Raw genomic sequence first — 20,668 nt, 5'->3', positions numbered from 1 at the left:
TGCGGGTGTGGGAACGTATCTACAATGTCCAAACTGGGATGGGCTAAGAAAGGAAATGGTCCGAAAATGGAAGGTGGGCGTCAAGGGGAGGGGAATGGGCGGCAAAAAGGGGCGTCTGTCCAACGTCCGTGACAGAGAGCGAGTCACGCTGGTCACCCCGAGTAACCCGAGGTCACAATGCCCTCTGCCGAGCCCGAAACACACCAGACGTTCTGAAGCCTCTCTCCCCCGGCGCTCATTTCCCCCCTCCAGATCTTTTCACGATTCGTTCCATCAATTTTGCCTTCCTGTTTTGGTCTACTCCTTCCTGAGGCTTGCGGAGCGCAGCGACGCATCGAGTGCCGGGGCAGAGAGGCCTGAAGAACGTCTGGAGCCGAGACTAGCCTCTTCTACGCGACAACATTGTTTCAACCTAATTTATGCGACGCTTGCTCCAGACTCCGATGTTTGGGTAGGCACTCACTTGACTTTCTCCGGCAGCTCCGCTTCCGTTCATCTTCAGTCATAAAACAGGCGTCGATGTGTACTGATTGGGGTGACCCGTCGCTGTGTCGGTCATGGTGCATGGCCTTTGATTCGGAGTCTTTCATCCTATGACCTCGACGGACAAGCATGTCGATAGCGACACTAGTCCGGCGCCTTCGTGACAATGCTGCCCCCGCGCAGCGATCCCGTCGGGCAGGGTCCTACCGTCCATCACTAGCGACGATCGGCAACGTCAGATATATGAGTCCTTCCCCGCGCTCGTCTGGCCGTTGTTCGACCCCTCCTACCTGTACCCTTCTCGACTAATTCTATCCCATTCTCTCTAGTATGACTCACGTGCAAGGGCATATCGTGCTGTTGGGGAATGGATCATGGCGTAAGTACTTACCTCGGTTTCGTGATCATGGACTGGCGCGGTGGCTTACTAGGCTATCGGACTACAGCGGATACGAAGCAGCTTTGTATATTCGCGACCAGGATTGTCAACCTTCGATCAACACACATTACAATTTTTACCACAGAAGATCTATTTGAACGCGCGCGACGCGAAGTTACCAGCGAGATGCAGGACTCGCTGAGTATGGACCTGATTAGGTGAGTTCAAGATACAGCGGCCCCTGTACCATTTCCTTGAACACGCGCAAGAACGGTTCACTCATTATGTCTGTAGGATTGTTGGGCTCCCATCTGGGCGCTGCGACAACCTCACCGACGCCACCTTCAACGTCGCATTTACAGAAATCTATGAAAAGCTGATGGGTTCCCGGAACTTCCAATGCACTGCGACTGGCCGGAACTACGGGCCGCTCCCTTTGCCACGGGCTGTCGTATCCCCCGTAAGTCCTCCATAGTCATGTCACATGTGGACCTTTCGACTAAGCCCGAGTCGTGGTCATCCTCACACTATCCCGTACCGTTAGAACTTCACTATGGAGCTTATGACGGCCCTAAGGAAGCGCTCACATCAATCTGTAAAGCTCCTCGCCTGGTATTCTCGTGCGCCTTCCACGTTATTTTTCTTCCATGGCCCAGCGGAGAGGGGCGGTGTCAAAGAGCTATGCGCTAGAGTGCAGGAGGAAGCGGCGCGGACTCAGACACCAGAAGTGAAGATCATCGAGAAGGTATGTCTGGGATACTCGTGGTTGTCCTACCTGTACTCACTGAACATCGTTCTTCTGATTCACAGACTGTTCATTTCCTGCACAATCATCTCATCCGGGTACCTGGGTACGAGCCTATCTATAGTCACGAGATCCAGCCCCAAGAGGTGCGCCTCTGTAACGCAACGACCTTCTGTATAACGCTCACCGAGTTCTAGCTGGCAACTCGAGGCAGTATTGGAACAGAGTGGCTTACAATACACGAGTCGGTCTCTTCGTTCTTGTACTCGGCGTCATCGTCTAACTACATCTCGCAGCATGTTGATGGCATGTGACGGTGTCTTGATATCCACACCGGAAAGCTGGGATGCGCTCTCCATAATCGGAGCTCGTTACTGGATGAAGGAGACGTCGCGGAATGTGTACGCCATAGGTCCTATGCTCGCGAGAAGCCCACAGGCCGCCGAGAACGAGGTTGCAATCGCACATCAGGGCGCGGCGACTCGCACGTTTCTAGACAGGATCTTGAAGACACACGGCGAGAGGTCTTTGTTATACGTTCGTCCCTTTCGCCGTGTATGTAGGTCGCGTCTCTGACTTCCACTCGGTGCAGATTTCATTCGGATGTGCCATGTGGCCCAAGCATCCGGAAAAGCTGTGGACATTCTTGGACGCCGTCATGGAACTCCAAATTCCCTTCGTCAGTCCTTGTGGTCGCCGTCCTACTTGTAGACCTGGCTAAGGCGCCTTATTAGATCCTCAGTCACGCATCCAACGACGCTACAATCCCCCAGGAAATCAAGGACAAGGTCGATTGTTACGGATTGGGACTCTTGTCGCCTTTCTGCCCCCAGCAGATGATTCTCAATCATCAAGTGAGCCTCCCTGCCTCTTCCGGACACTTCCGTTGGTTGTTGACTCGTTCTCACAAGGCTACTGGATGGTTCGTAACACAATGCGGACAAGGGAGTGTGCTGGAAGCGGTCAACGCAGGGGTGCCGATGTACGCATCAAGACTAGTATAAGTTCGCCGAGCTGATCGTCTCACTTTCCACAGGATCTGCTGGCCATATGTTGGCGACGAGGCATTGAATGCGATTTACATCGTCGATACGCTGAAGATCGGTTACGAGCTCCTCCAGATTCGCACCGGCCACGGCCTGAAGCGGATCTATCGCACAGGCGTGCGTCCTGAAGGGACTCCGGAGGCGATCCGCGCGGAAACTATGGTCGTCCTGCGAAGGGCTTTCGGGCAAGACGGCGCGAAGCTCAGAGGGAATGTCGAATGTCTTAGACAGAAGCTGAAGGATATGTGGGAGCAGGGTGGGGAGTCGCAGCAGGCAGCGCTTGCTTTTGTCGGCAGCCTCGGATTGTGATGCCCCGCTGGACATACGTATTGTGACTGCCGAGGGCTTACGGTAGCGTACAGCGGTATATTTTGTCTTGTACACGGTGATACGGGAATAATTACAGCGAAAATGGACCAAGTACGTGTCGTTCAATGAGAGCGAATGAATCTATCGAATCTGAAAACTATACCCTGATCCTGCAAACACGTACAGATATTCCCAACACACAAAGTAGTCCAGATTAACCCAAAGCCGTTGTCATGTTTCGAGCGTCGAATAGGGTGGAGAAACGGAAGGTCAAAGAAAGGCCCACAACCGTAGCTGTAGCTATCCAGGCAAGGTACGGTAGGGTACGCTGGATCCATTCCTTTGGAAGACTCTTGCTCACGGCGGCCAGAATAGCGGAGGACGTAGCATCGACACGCGATGAACTGCTCGGTCCCGGTGGCGGGAGAGGGACGGGACTGGCAGGATCGGGAGGAGTGGCAGGATCAGGAGAAGTGGCAGGAATGGGAGGAGTGGCAGGAGCGACCGGAGTTGTAAATCCGGCAGGAGCGGCAGGAGCTACAGCAGTGGTAGACATTGAAGGAGCGGCAAGGGGACGTGTATCGGCTGCGATACTCGTAGGTGCGGGGGAGGCGACAGGGATAGGTGCCGTAGAACTTGGCCGAGGAGGCGCGTCAGCTTCGGAATTGTGCCGGAGGATCTCGATGCTGAGGATGTAAGCCTCGAGACGGTTGCGGCGATCCTCTGAGAAGTCGCGAGCGAGGGTGAGGCGGAGGGTGTGGATTACAGGAGTAGAAGGCTCCACTGCAGTTCCCGTCTTGGCGACGGTGAACTATGCATCTGTCCACGCGCTCCCAGCACGAAAGCGCTTCCAGGCCCGGACATGTCCCTTGTGTTCGGGCGCATGAGAGTCCGCCCTTCCGAATTCAAGAGGGAACTCCGTCTTCTCGTGGCCGATGAACAGGGTCACCGCCACTCCCATGAGAGACATTCTCGTGGGACTTCCGTACGAGCAGCCGCAACGCCCCACGCTGAGGACGATCTCGTGACTTTGCCACTTCTCCGATGTACTTGTGATGGTAATCCTGTCTTCAGCTTTCTCTACACCGCTGATAGCACGATTCCGAGACGACGGAGTGATATCCGGATCGTCGCCCCTGCGGGGCAGGGCGATGATGTACCCCGCCCGCTCCAGCGCCTGTCGAGACCACTTCGATAGACGGACCTCGAAGAATTGTGACACTTCCTTCAGGGACTTGTGTATGATTTCGTCGCGTTGCAATGCAACCTCGAGCCCGGTATGGCGATGGGGGATGTACAACGTGAACGTCGAACGGAGGATGTCAGTGCGCAAGGACTCGACTTGCCGACGTTCGAGGTATACGGAACGGCAGTAGGACAAATCCCAGTCCAACGTGGTGCCTGTCATCTCGGGGTTCGAAATGTTAGCACCCACACAGAAGTCCCTGATACTCGCCGTAGACTGATGTCCTGAGGCTTGCGATCGAAGGAGAAGGGCCAATATACGGTCGTATAGGTCCTGACAAGCGAGTATCGCGATATGTGTCGGCGGTCGAACGAGGAGAGGGTCAAGACCGATGATAGCGGCATGAGGCACCACCATCTGAATACCATACGGAGTCGCCGTGAAGACCTGATGGCCCTGCTGCAAAGCGGCCGGACCCACAACGACTTCGAACTGTTCTCGGGACATAGGGCTGAGGGAGTCGCCGGACTGAGTGAATTGGGTACGGGAGTTCGTGAAGGCTTTGGGAGACGAAGCGAGGAGATACTGCATGGGGGTAAAAGGAGCAGAGTTTTCGGTGGAGCTCTTGGGCAAGGAAGCGCCGTTCTGTGCAGCAGCGAACGAGATCTGGCCAGGGGTGTGCCAAACAGGACCCCAAGCGAAGAGAGTCTGGTCGGAGCTCTGCCTGAGGATTTCCTCCTGTAGCCGGATGAACGCGTTGCTTCCCTCGCCATAAGCGATCGTGATGTTGACTTGGAAAAGACCCATCAGACAGTACGCTCCGTCCTCTTCCCGAGTAGTCTCTCTCTCCGACGCCCACATCATTCGCTCCGCGACGCTGAACTGCGGTGGGAGGCGCTCGAAGGTGAGGATATCGCGATGGATAGAAGTGATTTCCTCAATGAGAGGCGCGAGGCTGTGCTTCGAGCCTATGACCTCCCAGTCTTCGTCGAGGAAGAGGACGATGTTGGGCGCGATGAGTTCCTGTAGGGTCCATCCGCGTTTGAACCACTGGCACTCCTTGATCCGCTCGGGGTGATAACCGCGAATGTCACGGCCAAGATAGGCGTAGCAGATGGTCGAGTAGCGGTACCAGGTATACATGACATTGATGGCTTCAGCAAGTTCGGTGGAGCTGCTCTTATCGATACAGCAGAAGTCCAGCCAGCACAGGTCGAAACCGTCCCTCAGGGCAACTTCGCAGAACTTCTGGATCTTCCTGTGAAACATGGGAAGGATGGAGGAGTCCTTGTCGGGGAGTGTGCTCTGCGCGATGCGGAGAACCTCCTCGTAGGACTGCTCAGGTACTTCCCCTGGAGGGGGCGGATTCTTGATCCAGACGTGCGAAAGGATGGCGAAGGGCGTTTCTTTCGGATCATCGACCCAGCAGAACCGTCCCGTCCGCGTGTGCAGGAAGCGCATGATATTCTGGTGAATTATCGTTCATCAGCGCTGTTAGTGCTGCAGTGAACAATCACGTACCTTCAAAGTCTCCTGAATGGCACAAGTAATACTGTCCCACAGGACGATTAGACGTCTAAGGGCAGAACGTTCAGATGGTGGTGACGTGAATCACAATTCAGGAGTGCACACCTTTGCGGAGAGAAACTAAAGCTTTGGTTGGTATTGAGGCCTCAGATGGTGTCTTTTATATATGCGCGAGAGCCAGAGGCCAAGCTGCGAGCTTTTGTTTGCGCGCATGTTTGTTATCAGCAGTGGTATACAGGGCCTCGAGGTGAGTGGGTGGAACACTCACGATTGTACAGGCCGCCACCAGGTAGTCGTGCATGTCCCCGCGACTTGCTCCTCTGTTCTCCTCTTCGGGTGTCGTAGACGGGGGCCCACCCTGCTGGTGGGTCTTGAAGGCACGTCAATGACTGAACACGCTTCGTTTTTCGGCGCATATATGTTCCGCACGGATTACGGCGGTATGTAAGAAGGTTGTGCGCCATTGATTGCATAGGCGGCCTATACCAGAGCCAAAGATCGTGCGGAAATGGGCTTCCGGTAGTCACATCGCCGTCTTCTCAGCAGCGGAGCTCCGATGATACAGGGGGCATTAATGACAGCCATCCGTTGGTTCGGAGTGTCCTGGATAGCCGTCTTCTTGCAAGTCACAGAGAGAGAAGGGTCCTTGGAATGCTGCACATGGGCCCCGTCAGCGTGGCTGATTGGAACGAGCGAACGAGTGGGACCCTAGATGCCTTTGATAAGCCACTTTCGTGAGGTAAACGGCCCGATTGCGAGTTGGTGGATCCTACTTGTGGGAGAATACGCCCTGGACCGCTTCGAATGCATTGCACACATGAGTAACCCTGATGCTCGTAATCAATGCCGGAGGGAAAGCTCACATTCAGTCCAGATCGATACCACTGGCGGTGTTGTCGTTGGAGGTAGGCAGTCAGAGGAGAACCGCTATCTGGAGATTGCCGCTCCTCGTGTCGAATCTTGTTTGACAGCTCACTGGTGGACACGGGACGACCCAGAGCCCTGATCGAGCCGCTCATTATCGCAGCGTGAAAGGTACCTCATAGTCGCATCAACAGGCATGGCAGATGATGTCGGCCTTGTCGTGAACTCGAGGCCAAAGTTGTAATGAGCGGTTCTCTCGCACCCACTGCTTCTCTCCTCGCTTATTAGATTCCGGATCTCAACGACATGCGCGGGTCCTCGTGGTTCTAGCCCATACATCGCGTCAATGCGGATATTACGACTGTGGCAGGTCATGCGTACTCACTATGCGTTGGATTGGGCCGATCCGGAGCCGCCACCGGAAGAGCAGAGGAGGGGTACCCACACGACTTCAGTGTGGGAGTGAGTCCACATGAGCCTTGCGATCTAGGTATGCCCGTGATCGAGGGCACATCCACGTACAATGCGGCGGGCACCTTCTGCGACATGGAAGGCGGATTGCTCTGGTGCGGATGACTGGTGCCTCGTCGTATTGTGTACATGCTTCCAGCGTGTTTGTCCAACGATGAGGCGCTTATCGCCGGCAACTTAAACCTGCGCTCCTGCGTAATTCCGTAACAGATGAGCTTTCTGTCTTTCTAGGAGATACCACTGCCATCAGGTCATGACGTACCTGGACAGCGGCAAAGTCGATGTAAAACGGTTCGCAAGTGATGGATCAAGGAACGCTGTAAGTGCGCGCCCGATTCCCATGGCAGAGCAGCTTTCCGACGAGTCACAGGCATCACATCAGGACAGCCTTGGTCGATTCCCGAGTGGCGAGACTTGTGTTGAGAACCTCGATTCTGCCTTGAGGTGTGTTTGTGGTCTTGTAAATTTTCAGGCGGTACTTTTACAATGGCTGGTAGACGCGTCAGTAAGGCTTTACAATCACAATATCTTCCAGAACGGAAGAGTACGGCGCGGTCCGGCGTGCAAGAGGCTGGATTATCGAGGAGCTGCTCTGAAGACGAGCAAAAATGTTCTGCGTAGCGGGCGCTAATATCACGGGGAGTCCCGATCAAAAGGGAGCGTGGGAATAGACCCCAGCTATTGAATTAGGGGCGGCGTGGTTCAGACTTGAAAGCAAGTCTACATCACTTTACAGAGAGACGACTCACAGCCTCCAACTGTTATTCACTGTTCTTCCATCGTGGGTTGCCGCCAGCTTCTCAGGACTCAGGCTGATACTACGACGCATGAACTTAGCATTACTCACGTAGCATGATCGCCGTCTAACGCACCGCCACATTTCTTGCATCCTTCCTTATGTTATAAATAAAGGGTTGAATCACTTCAGATACAGCGACCAACGACATCTTGTGTCTCCTTATCGCTATGCTGGACCTAAGAAATGGCCTCTCAGACCATGGAAGCGATCTACTATGAGAAGGTGAGCGTACATGCACTGACATCTGGTTGCCTCCCAATGCATGACAGTTGTCGTAGGCGGGTTCATTCAAGCTTGCCATGGTTCCAGTACCAGAGTTCAAACCCCGTGAGGTGCTGATTAAAGGTAGGTGCGAGGATTGGCAACCTGAACCACGAGATTCGCTGACCTCATATGCAACGTCCCGCTAAGTTTCTTGTTGCGGTAAGCGTCCAACCAATGTATTGTACACAGTATGACTTAACTGCGTTCAGGTCTTTGCGGGTCCGATCTGCATCTAAATGGCGAGACGAACATTGTAACCTATCTCGTACGCATTGGTCCATCTCGGCTTGTCGCCCCGTGGAACGCACCCCACTTATTCCCACCCTTCCAGTTCATCCCTGGGCATGAAGTCGTCGGCGTCATAGCCCAAGTCGGCAGTGCCGTTACCGGGTTCTCCAAAGGCGACCGCGTTGTCGCAGATCCTTTGGTCGAGGTACGCGCCTGCTCTTACACCCTGGGTATCTAGTACCGATTCGACATGGCAATCACTGACGTCCTGGACGCTCTACACAGTGTGGTCACTGCTTCTTCTGCCTCCGCGCGGAGTTCGTGCTTTGCGAGAACCTCAACGGACATGGAGTCAGCATCCCTGGGGGCTTCAGCCAATACGTCGCTTTGTGAGCCTGTCTCCCGCTGTTGCCGTCGTTGCCGTGTCGCTGCGGCATTCGCAACCTGCCCTCCCGTCCGGGCTTACTCGTGCTGATCGTATAATGATTTGTGCAGTGAGGTCCGCAAAGTGTTCAGAACGTTCAAGATCCACAACATCTCCGACGAAGAAGCGATACTCATCGAGCCCACCGCCTGCGCCATCCACGGCATCGACAAACTCGATGTCAAACTGGGTATCGAGACACTCGTCATCGGCGCGGGACCCACCGGGCTTGTCCTCGCACAACTTCTCAAACTGTATGGCGCATCCAAGGTCGTGATAGCGGCGAATAAGGGCATCAAGACGGAGCTCGCACGCAAGTTGGCTGCGGCAGATGAGTATGTCGAACTGGACCGGGCGGACCCAAAGCCGCAGTGGGAGAAGCTGAAGAAGGACCATCCGTATGGCTTCGATGTGGTGGTCAGTGCATGCTTTCTGCGATCATCATGAAACACCATCTGAATTGTTCTTCCACGATGCGGTGCAGGTGGAGGCGACAGGATCAGCCGCCCTCGCGAACGACGCCATCAACTACGTGCGGCGAGGCGGTTCGCTCTTGGTGTACAGCGTTTACGACCCGAGTGCTCTGGTCCAGTGGTCTCCTGCCAAGATATTCATCGACGAGATAAAGGTTTGTTCGCTTCATACCCGGGCGCATCGCCAGCTGATTGACTTAATGCACATAGATCGTTGGCTCGTTCTCACAGCCGAACTACTTCCCGCGGGCGGTGGCTTACCTCGACAGCGGCAAGATCAACGTCAAGGGATTGGTGCGCTCTACCATGCCTTACGCTTTAACCCATACTAACCGTCCAAACGTATGCAGGTGACGGACGTGTTTAAGCTGTCAGAATTTCAGCAAGCTCTGGACAAACACAAGAGTCGGGACGTAGGGAAGATCGCCGTCAGGCCTTAAGATACCGTGTACAGGTGTTCTCTAAGTCTGCAGGATCTATAGCTGTATGTATATTTATTCAACAAGACATATCAGGTCGACTGCCTGATTCGCACACGCTGGGAGATTATCGGAGCGAGTTCGAGCGCAACCTGTGGGCTCGTCTACGGGATGTGAGCCACCGTGACTAGAGTCTACTGGGGTCCCAGACGATCAGGTCGTTTATCTCTACGATGTGCATTGCCTGGTTGCAGTAGCCTACAACGAGGTTTGCAAACCTCTCGGATATCGGGCCAGGAGGTATGTACCGAGTAAGTAGCCGATTTCAAGTGGAATACAGGCTCGATCAGTGGCAGTCCATACCGCGACTCACCACCGTTCAAATAATCTTCACGCTCTTCCGAAGTTCGCCCTACGGAGATGCCCGTAGGCTTACCACTGCGCATGCGCCAGTGAACCTTGGTTTCCATACACTATCATGCCGCCATGAACGCGTACATATAGCCATGTTCAATGCTCACACATATTGAACTCCACCTCGAACACCTGCATATTGTGATCCCCCACGAACTGAGACCGCTCCTCCATCAGCTCGTCCCGATGTTCCTCCGCATCCTCGCGCGACATTAACCCAACGGATGCGTATCTTAAGACAGCATCGTACAGCTCCTGCGGAAGCTTCCCCAGAATCGGCGCCTTCGCCACCTCATCCAGTACCCAGTGCTCCTGTTGCGGGGGGACGTCGCTCGTCGACAGGATTCGAACGAAGGGATTGACCACAAAGAAGCACAGAATCTTCCGGTACCCGGGCTTAGTAGGGTCCGCAAGTTCAAAGGCGTCGACGTGGTGCTGATACACATTCGGGAACGCGACACACTTGTCCTCCTCCGCGATGATGTGCCCCAGACACTGATTGAGCGGGCTGTCACGCTGTAGTCCGAACGCAGTGCGGTAGCCTTTCTCGTCATCCTGCTCGTACTCGAGAGAAGCGCCGTCCGAGTTGTCTTCTGAGTTACCCACGGCCGTTCGGAAGTCAAGGCGTGACTCGGTGAGGTTCTCGCACGCGTAGTAGTAGAGTCCTGTAGCAACGATGTTCTCGTTCTCCATGCCCTCAACGTGCCACGAGCCGCCAGGGTACTTCGGGTTCTCAGGGGTGAGGATGATGTTAGCGAGCTTGATGATCACCTGAAGGGTACGTCCACGAAGGGAGATGGTGACTCGATTCTCCTCGTCTGCAGCAGAAGGCGGCGCGAAGGGATCGGGCTCCGGAATGTGTGGCCATTGATGGTACTTCTCCCACTCAACCCATGCGGCGTCATACTCCTCCCGACGGTCTTGTGACTCGGCGCTCCATTTCGGTTGAAGCGAGTCTACGTGGTCGTACCATTCGCACGGATGCGGGCGTATGACATGTGGAGGTAAAGGGCTGAGTGCGTCCGAGAGGACCTTCTCGAACATAGGCACGAAGAGCGATAAGACGGAGGAGATAGTAGGATACAAGGCCCGGTGATGAATAGGGTGGAGGTTATTGATGTACGCGAGGGATCTGACATTGCCTGATCTCGAGACCTCGAAATCGGTCGGGATCCACTGATAGTCGAGGGAGACGAAGAAGCCGGATGTTTGCTCAAGATCTGGGCGGCGACTCATGTAGTCATCCAACGTTAGCGGTACGATGGGATCGGCATGGCCCGCGTCATGCCGGAATACATGCGAGCGACCGATGCACAAGCAATACATCGACGGATGGACAAGATCGAGGACTTGGTCGTTAGATCCTGGATGCCAATCCTTCTCCTCTTCCGGAACATTCTCGAGTGCCATGATGCCTCGCAACAGCAGTCTCTTGAGATCATCCGGAATCAACGAGCGTGATTCGTATACCTGGTGGATTGCAGTAGCCTGCCAAGTAGTCAGGACCACTTGTCATTTGTAGTGAAAGACAACCGGTTGTCGCACTCACGAAGATGCCCGTTTCCTTGTCATACTGACTAGCTTCATATCGCAGCTCGTCGAAGATGTAGCTGAGCTGTACGTCACTGATCTTCTCTCGCGGCCACTGTTTCTCGCCTGTTCCACTGTCGTAATACTTGTCGCCGCACCAGAACTTGTCGACCATGACGGTGTCATGCTCGATCATCTCGCGGCGCCACTTCATCACAATCTCGTCATCTTGGATCTTCCTCCACCAATCTGGCTTAGAGCGGACCGTGCCAGAGAACCGGCGCATGCGCAGCTCGACGAGGGTGATCGGTGTGCGGTTGTTAGTTTCGAAAGGAGACGGGAACGCTGACTTAAACTAAGCCATGGTGCATCAGGGAATCTGCTCAATTGCAGCTCATCACTCAATACGGTGTATTAGTTGTACCCACTGGCGTCTCCATATCGCTCGAAAGCCTGAGATGAATGCTAGACACCTCCGGATGCAGCCCACGTTGACGCAGAGTAAGCACTGGCAGATAGATGATAACCTCGGGGGTAGGTACTGAATGCTCCAGTGTCAGAAGACATGATCACAGCCCATTCGACTTGTATGACTCACTGGAGTGCACCAAGTTGAGCAATCGCACCGTGATAGAAAGCTGCGACGCCCTGTTGACGCCTCTGACTCCTAGAGTAGCGGTCACCGGTGTCAAGCCTCCGATCATCGGGTACATCGATTGTTTGACAATAGCGCTAACGGGCCGAGTGGCAAATTCATTCATTGAAATCAGTTCATCTAAATAGGTTTATTGTAACTGGAATTGGTCTAAACCTACCTCAACAAAAGCTAATAAACTCGCGAGCCGTCATTTCTGATGAAGATGGGAGGATAACTTGGACGATCGGAATTATATCAGCCGTTGGTCAGGAGCGATGGATTCGTTTTGTACACGAGAACAGGGAACAAGCACTCGATGGGATTGGGGTTGAGGTGGGGTTAATCTACGGCACAAGTTTTACTGACCTCGAGGCTGCAGCTTTGTGCACCGCACAAGAGCCAAGGAGGAGGAGAGGAAGGTGCGGGAGCTCAGCTAGCGGGGCACTGGCAGAATCTTCAGAGGGAACACGTCGGAGTAGTACAGAGACGAGGTAATTATGCTGTAGATCCTGCATGTAAGCACGCTCGGACGGGCTCACCCCCGCCCGAAGTGCGAGATGTATGAATATAGGATGTATCATACTTTTGAGGTACATCAGGAAGCACCAATAGAGTACAGTATCGTATGACTCGGACAGAACTTCGAGATCCCCCAGGCCATTTCGTGTACATCTGTTTGACAGGCGTCTAAACATGCCGATCGGCATTACATTGACCCAAACATTGCCAACACGATGCCTCTTCTGCTCTGAAATTCGTGGCACAACACTGGGTGTACACGATCGGCGAGCAACACATGAAGTGGACGCACGAGGTAAGCTTGTCGTCAGCCAGGTAGCCCTGCCAGACCTCGATTTGAAATGGTAGGCCGCTGTCTCTCGCGTGTCGAGATTTATTCGATATCTAAACGAGGTTCCCACCTCAGATTCCCAAGCACCCACCCTACAGGACATCATGTTCTCATGACCACACATACAAGAGCAAGAATGAGAGTCTTTGCTTCCCTCATCAATCTTGCTATCATCCGAGCCACCTCTCAAGTAATCGAACATGAGCGCCCTGACGTCGAACGGAAAGCGGGTTGTAATCATAACGGGAGCTGCCGAGGGCATTGGGCGAAGCATCGCGCTTAGGCTTGCGAAGGACGGCTTCGACTTGGGCCTATTCGATCTGCCTAGGGCGAAAGACCGACTGGAGGAGGTCGTACATGAGGTGCAGAGCGAGCATAAGACGCGGGTCGTGACCATGTTTGGGGACGTTTCGAAGGAGGACGACGTCCAACGACTAGTTGAGACGGTCGTGCAGGAGCTTGGGGAGCTCTACGCGGTACAGTTTTGCGCCAGTTCATTTGGCAGGATGATACATTTGTGCTAAATTGGGCGTACTCGTAGATGATCGCGAACGCGGGTGTGGCGATCAATCGTGTCCTGCATGAAAGTATGACTTGCCTCCCATCTGCCTTTGGTGGAACCCCTGAATGATCGCATCCTGCCAGCGCCCACCGAGGAGCTTGATCGACTACTCAACATCAATGTCAAAGGGGTGTTCTTCTCGTACAAGTATGCAGCGATTCAGCTCATCAAGCAAGGCAAAGGCGGGCGTATCATCGGCGCAGCGTCCGTTGCCAGCAAGAAGGGTTCGTATTCCGACCTGTTCTGCTGTGGTCGTGGGCGTACTCACTCGCAATCATTGTCTGTGACTTTGTTTCTTTCCCTGCGTTCGTAGGACTCCCGGAACATGCTGTGTACTGCGCGACGAAGTTCGCCGTCCGGGGTCTGACTCAATCCGCCGCGCTGGACTACGGCAAATACGGAATCACGGTGAATGCATATGCCCCTGGTGCTATCGATACTTCGCTTCGTGCGTATGCTATGCTTGATCCCACTCGGCTTTTGTTTTGACCATCATTGGTAGTCAATGACCTCGATGAATACCACGTGAACGTCGACGGACAGCCGAAGGGTGCATGGAAGAACTCGGTAAATGCTCGGCGACGTACCTCAGTACGCCGCTTGCTGAGCACTGAACCTATACTCTGCAGTTCCAGAGCCCGCTTGGACGGATCGGGCAGCCGGAGGACGTCGCCAAGCTCGTGTCTTTCCTAGTCTCCGACGAAGCCTCCTACATAACCGGTGAGTAAGGCAAGCCTTCGGATGTGGGAAAGCTCTCATCTGCTGTACTATTTTCACCCATCCTATTCAGGACAATCTGTGAGTCTGGCCCAGCCTCTCTATGGGAATTGCGGAGCATACTCTCACATGCCTGTACACAGTACCTCGTCGACGGAGGGTTGCATTTCGATTGAGAACAGACGAGTGGACGTTGATGAACCCTCAACATGACCTGATTCCCACCTCTTCGGCGCGCCGTGAACCGCGCCACGAAGACATCATCTGTATAGGAATCCTGCGTTGCAATGAACGCGACTGAGCCGGGCTGACAGGGGTTCGTGCGCATGCGGATGCGTGTGAGAGGCATCCGTCGACCTCAACGACGTCCACCGTGATACCTCTGCTAAATTGTCTCGCTCTTCTGAGTGTGAAGAGGACACCTGAATTTGCTTGAGTAGGTTGCTCTTCACCTCGGCCTTCGCTGAGCAGTGAACTGCGCCGCGTGGGATAATGCACGACTCGATGTGTGTTGACACAACCTTCGTAGAACGTGCCGGATTGAGTCCTGGATCGCCTTCAAAGATATCCCCCTAGTATTCGCCACTGCCACTTAAACCTCATGGTCGGGAAGTAGTAGTGGAGTCGGTCGCGGAGCCAATGGCATGGACCCAGAGGGTCGACTCGGAAGTGCTACAATCACTGGGGAGTCTCGGCTCTCGTCCGAGCGCTCGCTCCCGCCGGCAGGCTAGCGGCTGCAGTCCCCCTGCCGTCGACCACGCCCGCCTACAGCTCATCTGTGCTCATCTCTTGTCGTCTCCCTTCTTCCTGGTCTAGCTTACATGCATGAGACAGTACTGCGAGGCATACGGCAAGCGAGGGCGGGCCCGAAGCGGCCCGGAGCTCGCCACGTGTTCGGGCTTATACTCCAAGAACCAAGTTACTAAGTGGTAAGCACAACAAAAGGGTTGCATCCCTTTATATCATGGCTCAAGGACGCACTAGATGATATCTAGTTTGCTGAGGACTTCCAGCGCCTGTTATCATTGTAGCTTCTCAGACTCCCAGGAAGACGATGACCTTCAGCGGTTGAGATGTAGTCACCGGCCGACCGGGGAATTCGAAGCAGCTCTCATTGTCCGGTCGCGAGCCGCCGCCGACTTCCAAGGCTGACGCATGACCGCAGGTGACTAAGTCGCCGCTGAACTTCGCAGCGCAGCTCCTCAGCTCTTTTAAATAGGGTGGACTTGAACAGCGGGTAAGGTGAGAGTCTTCGTCCTTGTCCACGTATCACCCTGATAGAATTTCGGTATGACCATCCCCAAGACCATGGAAGCGATATACTACGAGAAGGTGAGCGCTCAACAAGGATTGTTGTCCTTCGATTGACAATCAGCATTTCAGGCGACTTCATTCAAGCTCGCCACAGTCCCGGTGCCTCAATTCCAGCCTCACGAAGTGCTGATCAAAGGTAGGTGCAGAGTTAACGGATTTATTCATCAGGCTCGCTGACCTTGATTCTGCTTCTGAATACGCGAAGTCTCATGTTGCGGTCAGTCGATTCGGTATATCCATACGTCTATCCTCATCCCATATTAGGTCTTTGCGGGACTGACCAGCACCTGCACTCTGGAGAGACCAGCATGGCAAGCTATCCCGTATGCATTCACACATCCTGACGGTCGGATGATGGAAAGCACCTCGCTTATCCCAACTTTTATAGTTTATCCCTGGACATGAAGTCGTAGGCGTCATAGCCGAAGTCGGCAGCGCCGTCACCGGGTTCTCCAAAGGCGACCGTGTTGTCGCGGACCCTCTAGTTGAGGTGCGCACACAACACGGACCTTATATTGACTCGACACGTTTCTCACTCTCGTCCCAAACTCTCTACAGTGTGGCCACTGCTTCTTCTGCCTCCGCGCAGAGTTTGTGCTCTGCGAGAACCTCGGCGCGCATGGAGTGAGCATTACTGGGGGTTTCAGCCAATACGTCGCTTTGTGAGTCCGTCTCTCGCTGTTGCCGTCTCCACCAGCTGCCGCATCCGCGGCGCACCCGCTCTGGCGTCCGAGCTGACTCGTACTTCCCTCCCATGAACCGTACAGTGAGGCCCGCAAAGTGTTCAAAATACACAACATCTCTGATGAGGAAGCTACGCTCATCGAGCCGACCGCATGTGCTATACATGGCGTCGATAGACTCGAGGTCAAAGTAGGCGTTGAAGCCCTCGTCATCGGCGCTGGACCCACCGGGCTCGTCCTCGCACAGCTTCTCAAACTCAACGGAGCAACCAAAGTTGTGGTAGCGGCGAACAAGGGCGTCAAGACGGAGATTGCGCGCAAGTTGGGCGCGGCAGACGAGTACGTCGAGCTGGATCGGGCGGACCCGAAGCCGCAGTGGGAGAAGCTGAAGAAGGACTATCCCTATGGCTTCGATGTGGTGGTAAGTTCGGTATATCGCAGCTCTTGCGAGATCAAGTTCATGACTCTGGATTGATGCCGTGTAGGTCGAGGCAACGGGATCGGCCGCAGTAGCAAACGACGCCATCAACTACGTGCGGCGAGGCGGCAAGCTCTTGGTGTACAGTGTGTACGACCCGAGCGCCCTCGTCCAGTGGTCTCCCGCTAAGATATTCATAGACGAGATCAAGGTAGTATTTGGCCTACATCCGTCCACATTGGCAGCTGACATTCTGGTGCGCACACAGATCATCGGCTCGTTTGCGCAGCCGAACTGCTTCCCGCGGGCAGTAGCATACCTCGACAGCGGTAAGGTCAACGTTAAGGGCCTGGTGCGCTTTGCAGGGATTTCCACGGTTTCTGCATGCTGACGACTGAGACTTGCTGCAGGTCACAGACGTGTATAAACTGTCCGAGTATCAGCAGGCTCTGGACAAGTACAAAAATCGGGATGTGGGCAAAATCGCCGTCAGGCCCTAAGGCATTGACATTCGGAGAGGGAAGGAATCAAACATCGGAGCCCGAAGCATTTACAGCTGCATGTATACTGACCTTGACGATATCTTTGAAGTCGATTGTTTGATAGACGCGTGTGCAGAGGGATTGTTGGAATGAGTTCGAGCACCATCTGAGGAGCCGGTCGGCGGAATAGGAGGCACGGTGAGAAGTACTGGCGTTCACTATCGAATCAATGCAGGAGGGTTCGAGTAGGGGCTAGTGGTCAGATCGTCCGGTTCTGGATTACTGTTATGATCTGTGCCACACGCTCGAGAGCAACATACTGATATTGACATGAACGTAGTCGAGACGATCCTTCCCAGCGATCTACTTCTTGAACTCCGCCGAGGCCAGGTTGATCATGCTACGTGTGGCTTGTCGACTGCGAACTCTGCGTCGGTCCCGACTGTCCTGGTAACGGGGGAGCGTGCTCGGTTCGAGCCAGCGTTGTATCAAGTCCGCGCCATGTCACCAATGATGCTGTGAGCGTGTGCGCCTTGCTTGCCGACAAGTCTCGTGCTCGTTCCAAGCAGACGGTCAGTGTTCTTGCGTTAGCAGCTGGGACCTGCGCTATGCGTGATGTATCTGGATGTGGATGAGATTGTGCTGCAGCGCGACCAGAAGTCACGCTGGTTCATCTCTGGGCACAATATGACATCAGGCAGACACAGACTTACAAGGCAGGCCCTCCCTGCTCTAAACCATCACTCATACATGCTCCCCCTTTAAATACTGTGTAAAAATGAAGCTTACGAGTCCGCACGGCATGCTACACTTCCTCCAGGGGCTTCATCTCCACCGACTCGCCGTCCGCTTGGTAGACCTTCGTGCTGCTCGCCGCGGTATTGCCGCTGCCCAAGGCAACACCATACTTGACGGCGCGACTGTCCTGCGTACTGTAGCCTCTCGAGGCCCATACCATGGGCGTAACGGGTGCTCCTTTGGTCGTCGTCTCGATCGAGAGCCCGAGCATGACGCGGATGATGATCAGCGTTGGGGCAATTCCCTAGAGTGGTTCGGTCAATGCGCTTGTAGGAGGCGATGAGCGGGCATGAACATCTCAACGTACATAGATCTGGAGCGCCATCACGGCGATGACGCCCTCCGAGGGGTGAGGAATAGAGAGCGTGACGACATACGTCAGCTGCGCCGCGAAGTAGAGCAGCCCACTCTCGACGATGGTCGATATCGCGTTCCGGGCTATGCTGCGGCCTGCGAAGAGGGACGCGTCGACCCCAGGCATGGGGCGAGACAGCCACCATATGCGCCCAATGATGAGGACCGTAGCGAGCGCGTTCGTACCCAAGGGAAGCGCGTAACCGGCGATGGTGAGGGGCAGCATGGCCGCGGGCGGTGTAGGGGAGGTGGGGTCGAGGGTGACCACGTAGTGAACTACTACCATGATGCACGCTGTAGACACCAGTCAGGATAGTTCACGGAGCGTTTCGAAGACGACGACTGACTGAAACCGGCGACTGCGCAGAGTGATGGTAGGATAATAATCCAATAGTTCCTCCCCCACAGCACCCACAGGCGGTAGATCAGGATGTAGTCTCCGAGGAGATCGCAGAGGGATAGAAAGATGTCTGCTCCCACGAGCTGTGTGGTTTCGTTCGCATATCCGTGAACGCCCTTTGCGGCCTGATACATGGACGTGAACAACGTGCAGCGTAGAAATCAAGTTATGAACATACGAGAGTTGTGTAGAAATGATTGAACTCCAGTCCGTAGTGGACGGTGCAAGCGATGAATAGTGCCACATGAGCGACGACCACGGGAAGCGACAAAGGAGTGGACTGCTTCCGCTTGCGCATAAGGACGATAGAGACGAGAAAGAGGATTGCGTAGGCCCCTAGCGAGTTAAGAAGATGCAGCGTGAGTATCCCGAGTCGCTCGATTCCAGAGACACATCTTACCCCAGAGTGTCGCCTCTCCCGCGAACCCAATCAGCGCCGCCAGGTCGTCCGTCAAGTGCACCATCCTGACAGTGTCTGTCGGGGGAAGGAGAGAAGCGTCGATCGAGCACACTCAGTCGATCAGGCTTAAAAACTTGACAGTCGTGTTGGGCATCTCCTTCGCCTTCTTCCACCGCTGACGGCCGGCACAAAGCTAGTGATCTACGGAAGAGGGCTCAACGCAACACCATCTTCTGATATCAGCGGAGCGCATTCGAATTGGTACTAGTCCACGTGTCAGTACTCACAGTCGTACTTTGTGCAGCATGTTGGCGAGAAGTTGCCTCGATTGTCGCGAGACCGGCCGGCCGGTCAATACCGTTAGCATGGAAAGACATGAGGAAAACGTACAGCCACTCCCTGTAAAAGCCCCCGATGAGAATTTTCCCAGTGTTGTGGCCTTTGCAGATATGTTAGCCTCTCGAGGAAGTTTCGCGAGAGAAGAGCGGTCTGCCCGCTTTTGCAAGAGGAGCATGCACCACTTCTCATGCAGAAGCCTAGCAAGCAGTCGCACGGCTCGATTCAGAATTTCACAAGAAATTACAAGGTTGACCGCTCCCTTGCCAGTGAGCAGGAGCAGAGCAAGAGCAGGAGGCCAATTTCAAAGCGCTGCGCCTGCTGTCTGGGCGATAACCGGATCACCGTGAGAGATCGTCTCTACGGTTCCCGGCGCCCGTCCATATGGTTTTTGCCGCTGGCGGAGTCAATGTTTCGTCTTCCTGCGATGATGTCTCTTATCCCCTTGCTTTTGTGCTCGCCCGCCGTACACCGCGAAACATCTCGCGGGTGGAACCCAGGTGGAGGAGCGCGCCGGTGGATGAGGGCAGGCTAGCCAGTTCTGAGTGTTGCGTACCACTAGAACGTCAGTTTTCCAGCATGGTTGCACCGTGGTCGAGCCGTGTATAGCGCCGCAGTGCATCGGCTCACCTACGCGTCGAACTTAGTGCCTTGCGGATTATCCCGAGAAATTCCACTTACAGGTACGTCCAAACGCGCCTTCGGAGGCTTGTCGTCGTGCTCCCCATGCGCGTTGCACCGGGATCTAAACGTTATCGGAGTACTCTTAGCTACGTGTAATCTATCTCGAAGTATCGCCAAGATGTCCTTGGGGCACCTTCACCCCGAGATGAGGGCTTGGGACTCTCCACCGGTACACGGGAGGCCATTAGCCCTTCTGGAGTCTTTTTCGCTTACAGCGATGTGCAGAATGATACGGAAAACGCGTTTTGAGCGCGACCGGCGCTCAGAGAGACGCTGGAGGGTCACGGGACTCGAACGCTGACCGCTATGACTTTGTTACTCATCGTTACAGGAACGTGACATTGGCCACTGAAGCACAAAATGTGGGTTCTCTTCACTGGACGACTCAGTCTTGCTTCATGAGACATCAGTTATGCATCATTATTCTAATCTTTTCGCTCTGTTCTCCTCATTGCTATGTTAAGCCTTTGTG

At 54.5% G+C, this 20,668-nt stretch overlaps 9 protein-coding genes across 9 annotated transcripts; 5 read left to right on the top strand and 4 right to left on the bottom strand.

The window, feature by feature from the left end:
• Positions 1 to 788: 788 nt before the first annotated feature.
• DICSQDRAFT_108794 (UDP-Glycosyltransferase/glycogen phosphorylase) lies at positions 789 to 3,071 on the top strand. Its single transcript, XM_007367709.1, has 11 exons — positions 789 to 862; positions 930 to 1,080; positions 1,157 to 1,322; positions 1,407 to 1,607; positions 1,673 to 1,753; positions 1,805 to 1,851; positions 1,904 to 2,144; positions 2,200 to 2,286; positions 2,342 to 2,461; positions 2,519 to 2,589; positions 2,644 to 3,071. The coding sequence occupies exons 1-11, from the start codon at positions 814 to 816 to the stop codon at positions 2,960 to 2,962; spliced, it is 1,533 nt and encodes a 510-aa protein (XP_007367771.1). The 5' UTR covers positions 789 to 813; the 3' UTR covers positions 2,963 to 3,071.
• A 1,770-nt stretch (positions 3,072 to 4,841) lies between these two features.
• Positions 4,842 to 5,417, bottom strand: DICSQDRAFT_64903 (uncharacterized protein; the record flags this gene model as incomplete). Its single annotated transcript, XM_007367708.1, has 1 exon — positions 4,842 to 5,417. A coding segment is annotated over one exon (576 nt), but the record flags the coding sequence as incomplete, so codon positions are not given.
• A 93-nt stretch (positions 5,418 to 5,510) lies between these two features.
• DICSQDRAFT_156269 (uncharacterized protein) lies at positions 5,511 to 6,311 on the bottom strand. The gene is made up of 4 exons (XM_007367707.1): positions 5,944 to 6,311; positions 5,781 to 5,871; positions 5,670 to 5,724; positions 5,511 to 5,615 (listed from the first exon to the last, which is right to left on the bottom strand). The coding sequence occupies exons 1-2, from the start codon at positions 6,146 to 6,148 to the stop codon at positions 5,822 to 5,824; spliced, it is 255 nt and encodes an 84-aa protein (XP_007367769.1). The 5' UTR covers positions 6,149 to 6,311; the 3' UTR covers positions 5,511 to 5,615; positions 5,670 to 5,724; positions 5,781 to 5,821.
• A 1,681-nt stretch (positions 6,312 to 7,992) lies between these two features.
• Positions 7,993 to 9,691, top strand: DICSQDRAFT_162455 (NADP+-dependent D-mannitol dehydrogenase; the record flags this gene model as incomplete). Its single annotated transcript, XM_007367706.1, has 9 exons — positions 7,993 to 8,031; positions 8,088 to 8,154; positions 8,283 to 8,338; positions 8,405 to 8,506; positions 8,587 to 8,690; positions 8,797 to 9,142; positions 9,210 to 9,353; positions 9,409 to 9,492; positions 9,549 to 9,691. 9 exons carry the CDS (start codon positions 7,993 to 7,995, stop codon positions 9,636 to 9,638), a joined length of 1,032 nt encoding a protein of 343 aa, XP_007367768.1. The 3' UTR covers positions 9,639 to 9,691.
• A 347-nt stretch (positions 9,692 to 10,038) lies between these two features.
• On the bottom strand, positions 10,039 to 12,055 carry DICSQDRAFT_138529 (uncharacterized protein). Its single transcript, XM_007367705.1, has 3 exons — positions 11,990 to 12,055; positions 11,581 to 11,916; positions 10,039 to 11,519 (listed from the first exon to the last, which is right to left on the bottom strand). The coding sequence occupies exons 1-3, from the start codon at positions 11,999 to 12,001 to the stop codon at positions 10,128 to 10,130; spliced, it is 1,740 nt and encodes a 579-aa protein (XP_007367767.1). The 5' UTR covers positions 12,002 to 12,055; the 3' UTR covers positions 10,039 to 10,127.
• Positions 12,056 to 13,248: 1,193 nt separating this feature from the next.
• On the top strand, positions 13,249 to 14,503 carry DICSQDRAFT_171993 (acetoin reductase family protein; the record flags this gene model as incomplete). The annotated part of the gene is made up of 8 exons (XM_007367704.1): positions 13,249 to 13,524; positions 13,590 to 13,635; positions 13,694 to 13,834; positions 13,924 to 14,058; positions 14,113 to 14,177; positions 14,240 to 14,330; positions 14,401 to 14,408; positions 14,471 to 14,503. 8 exons carry the CDS (start codon positions 13,249 to 13,251, stop codon positions 14,501 to 14,503), a joined length of 795 nt encoding a protein of 264 aa, XP_007367766.1.
• Positions 14,504 to 15,343: 840 nt separating this feature from the next.
• On the top strand, positions 15,344 to 17,313 carry DICSQDRAFT_181925 (NADP+-dependent D-mannitol dehydrogenase). Its single transcript, XM_007367703.1, has 11 exons — positions 15,344 to 15,569; positions 15,633 to 15,659; positions 15,711 to 15,777; positions 15,847 to 15,858; positions 15,906 to 15,964; positions 16,030 to 16,131; positions 16,200 to 16,303; positions 16,409 to 16,745; positions 16,810 to 16,953; positions 17,011 to 17,094; positions 17,153 to 17,313. The coding sequence occupies exons 2-11, from the start codon at positions 15,636 to 15,638 to the stop codon at positions 17,240 to 17,242; spliced, it is 1,023 nt and encodes a 340-aa protein (XP_007367765.1). The 5' UTR covers positions 15,344 to 15,569; positions 15,633 to 15,635; the 3' UTR covers positions 17,243 to 17,313.
• Position 17,314: 1 nt separating this feature from the next.
• On the top strand, positions 17,315 to 17,819 carry DICSQDRAFT_156267 (uncharacterized protein). Its single transcript, XM_007367702.1, has one exon. It carries the CDS (start codon positions 17,555 to 17,557, stop codon positions 17,744 to 17,746), a length of 192 nt encoding a protein of 63 aa, XP_007367764.1. The 5' UTR covers positions 17,315 to 17,554; the 3' UTR covers positions 17,747 to 17,819.
• An 87-nt stretch (positions 17,820 to 17,906) lies between these two features.
• Positions 17,907 to 19,480, bottom strand: DICSQDRAFT_89248 (uncharacterized protein). Its single transcript, XM_007367701.1, has 5 exons — positions 19,177 to 19,480; positions 18,955 to 19,112; positions 18,724 to 18,901; positions 18,330 to 18,670; positions 17,907 to 18,266 (listed from the first exon to the last, which is right to left on the bottom strand). The coding sequence occupies exons 1-5, from the start codon at positions 19,238 to 19,240 to the stop codon at positions 18,030 to 18,032; spliced, it is 978 nt and encodes a 325-aa protein (XP_007367763.1). The 5' UTR covers positions 19,241 to 19,480; the 3' UTR covers positions 17,907 to 18,029.
• Positions 19,481 to 20,668: the final 1,188 nt, after the last annotated feature.

Source organism: Dichomitus squalens, assembly GCF_000275845.1.
Source record: "Dichomitus squalens LYAD-421 SS1 unplaced genomic scaffold DICSQscaffold_27, whole genome shotgun sequence".
Taxonomy (NCBI): domain Eukaryota; kingdom Fungi; phylum Basidiomycota; class Agaricomycetes; order Polyporales; family Polyporaceae; genus Dichomitus; species Dichomitus squalens.
This window is presented reverse-complemented; position numbering and strand designations above follow the sequence as displayed.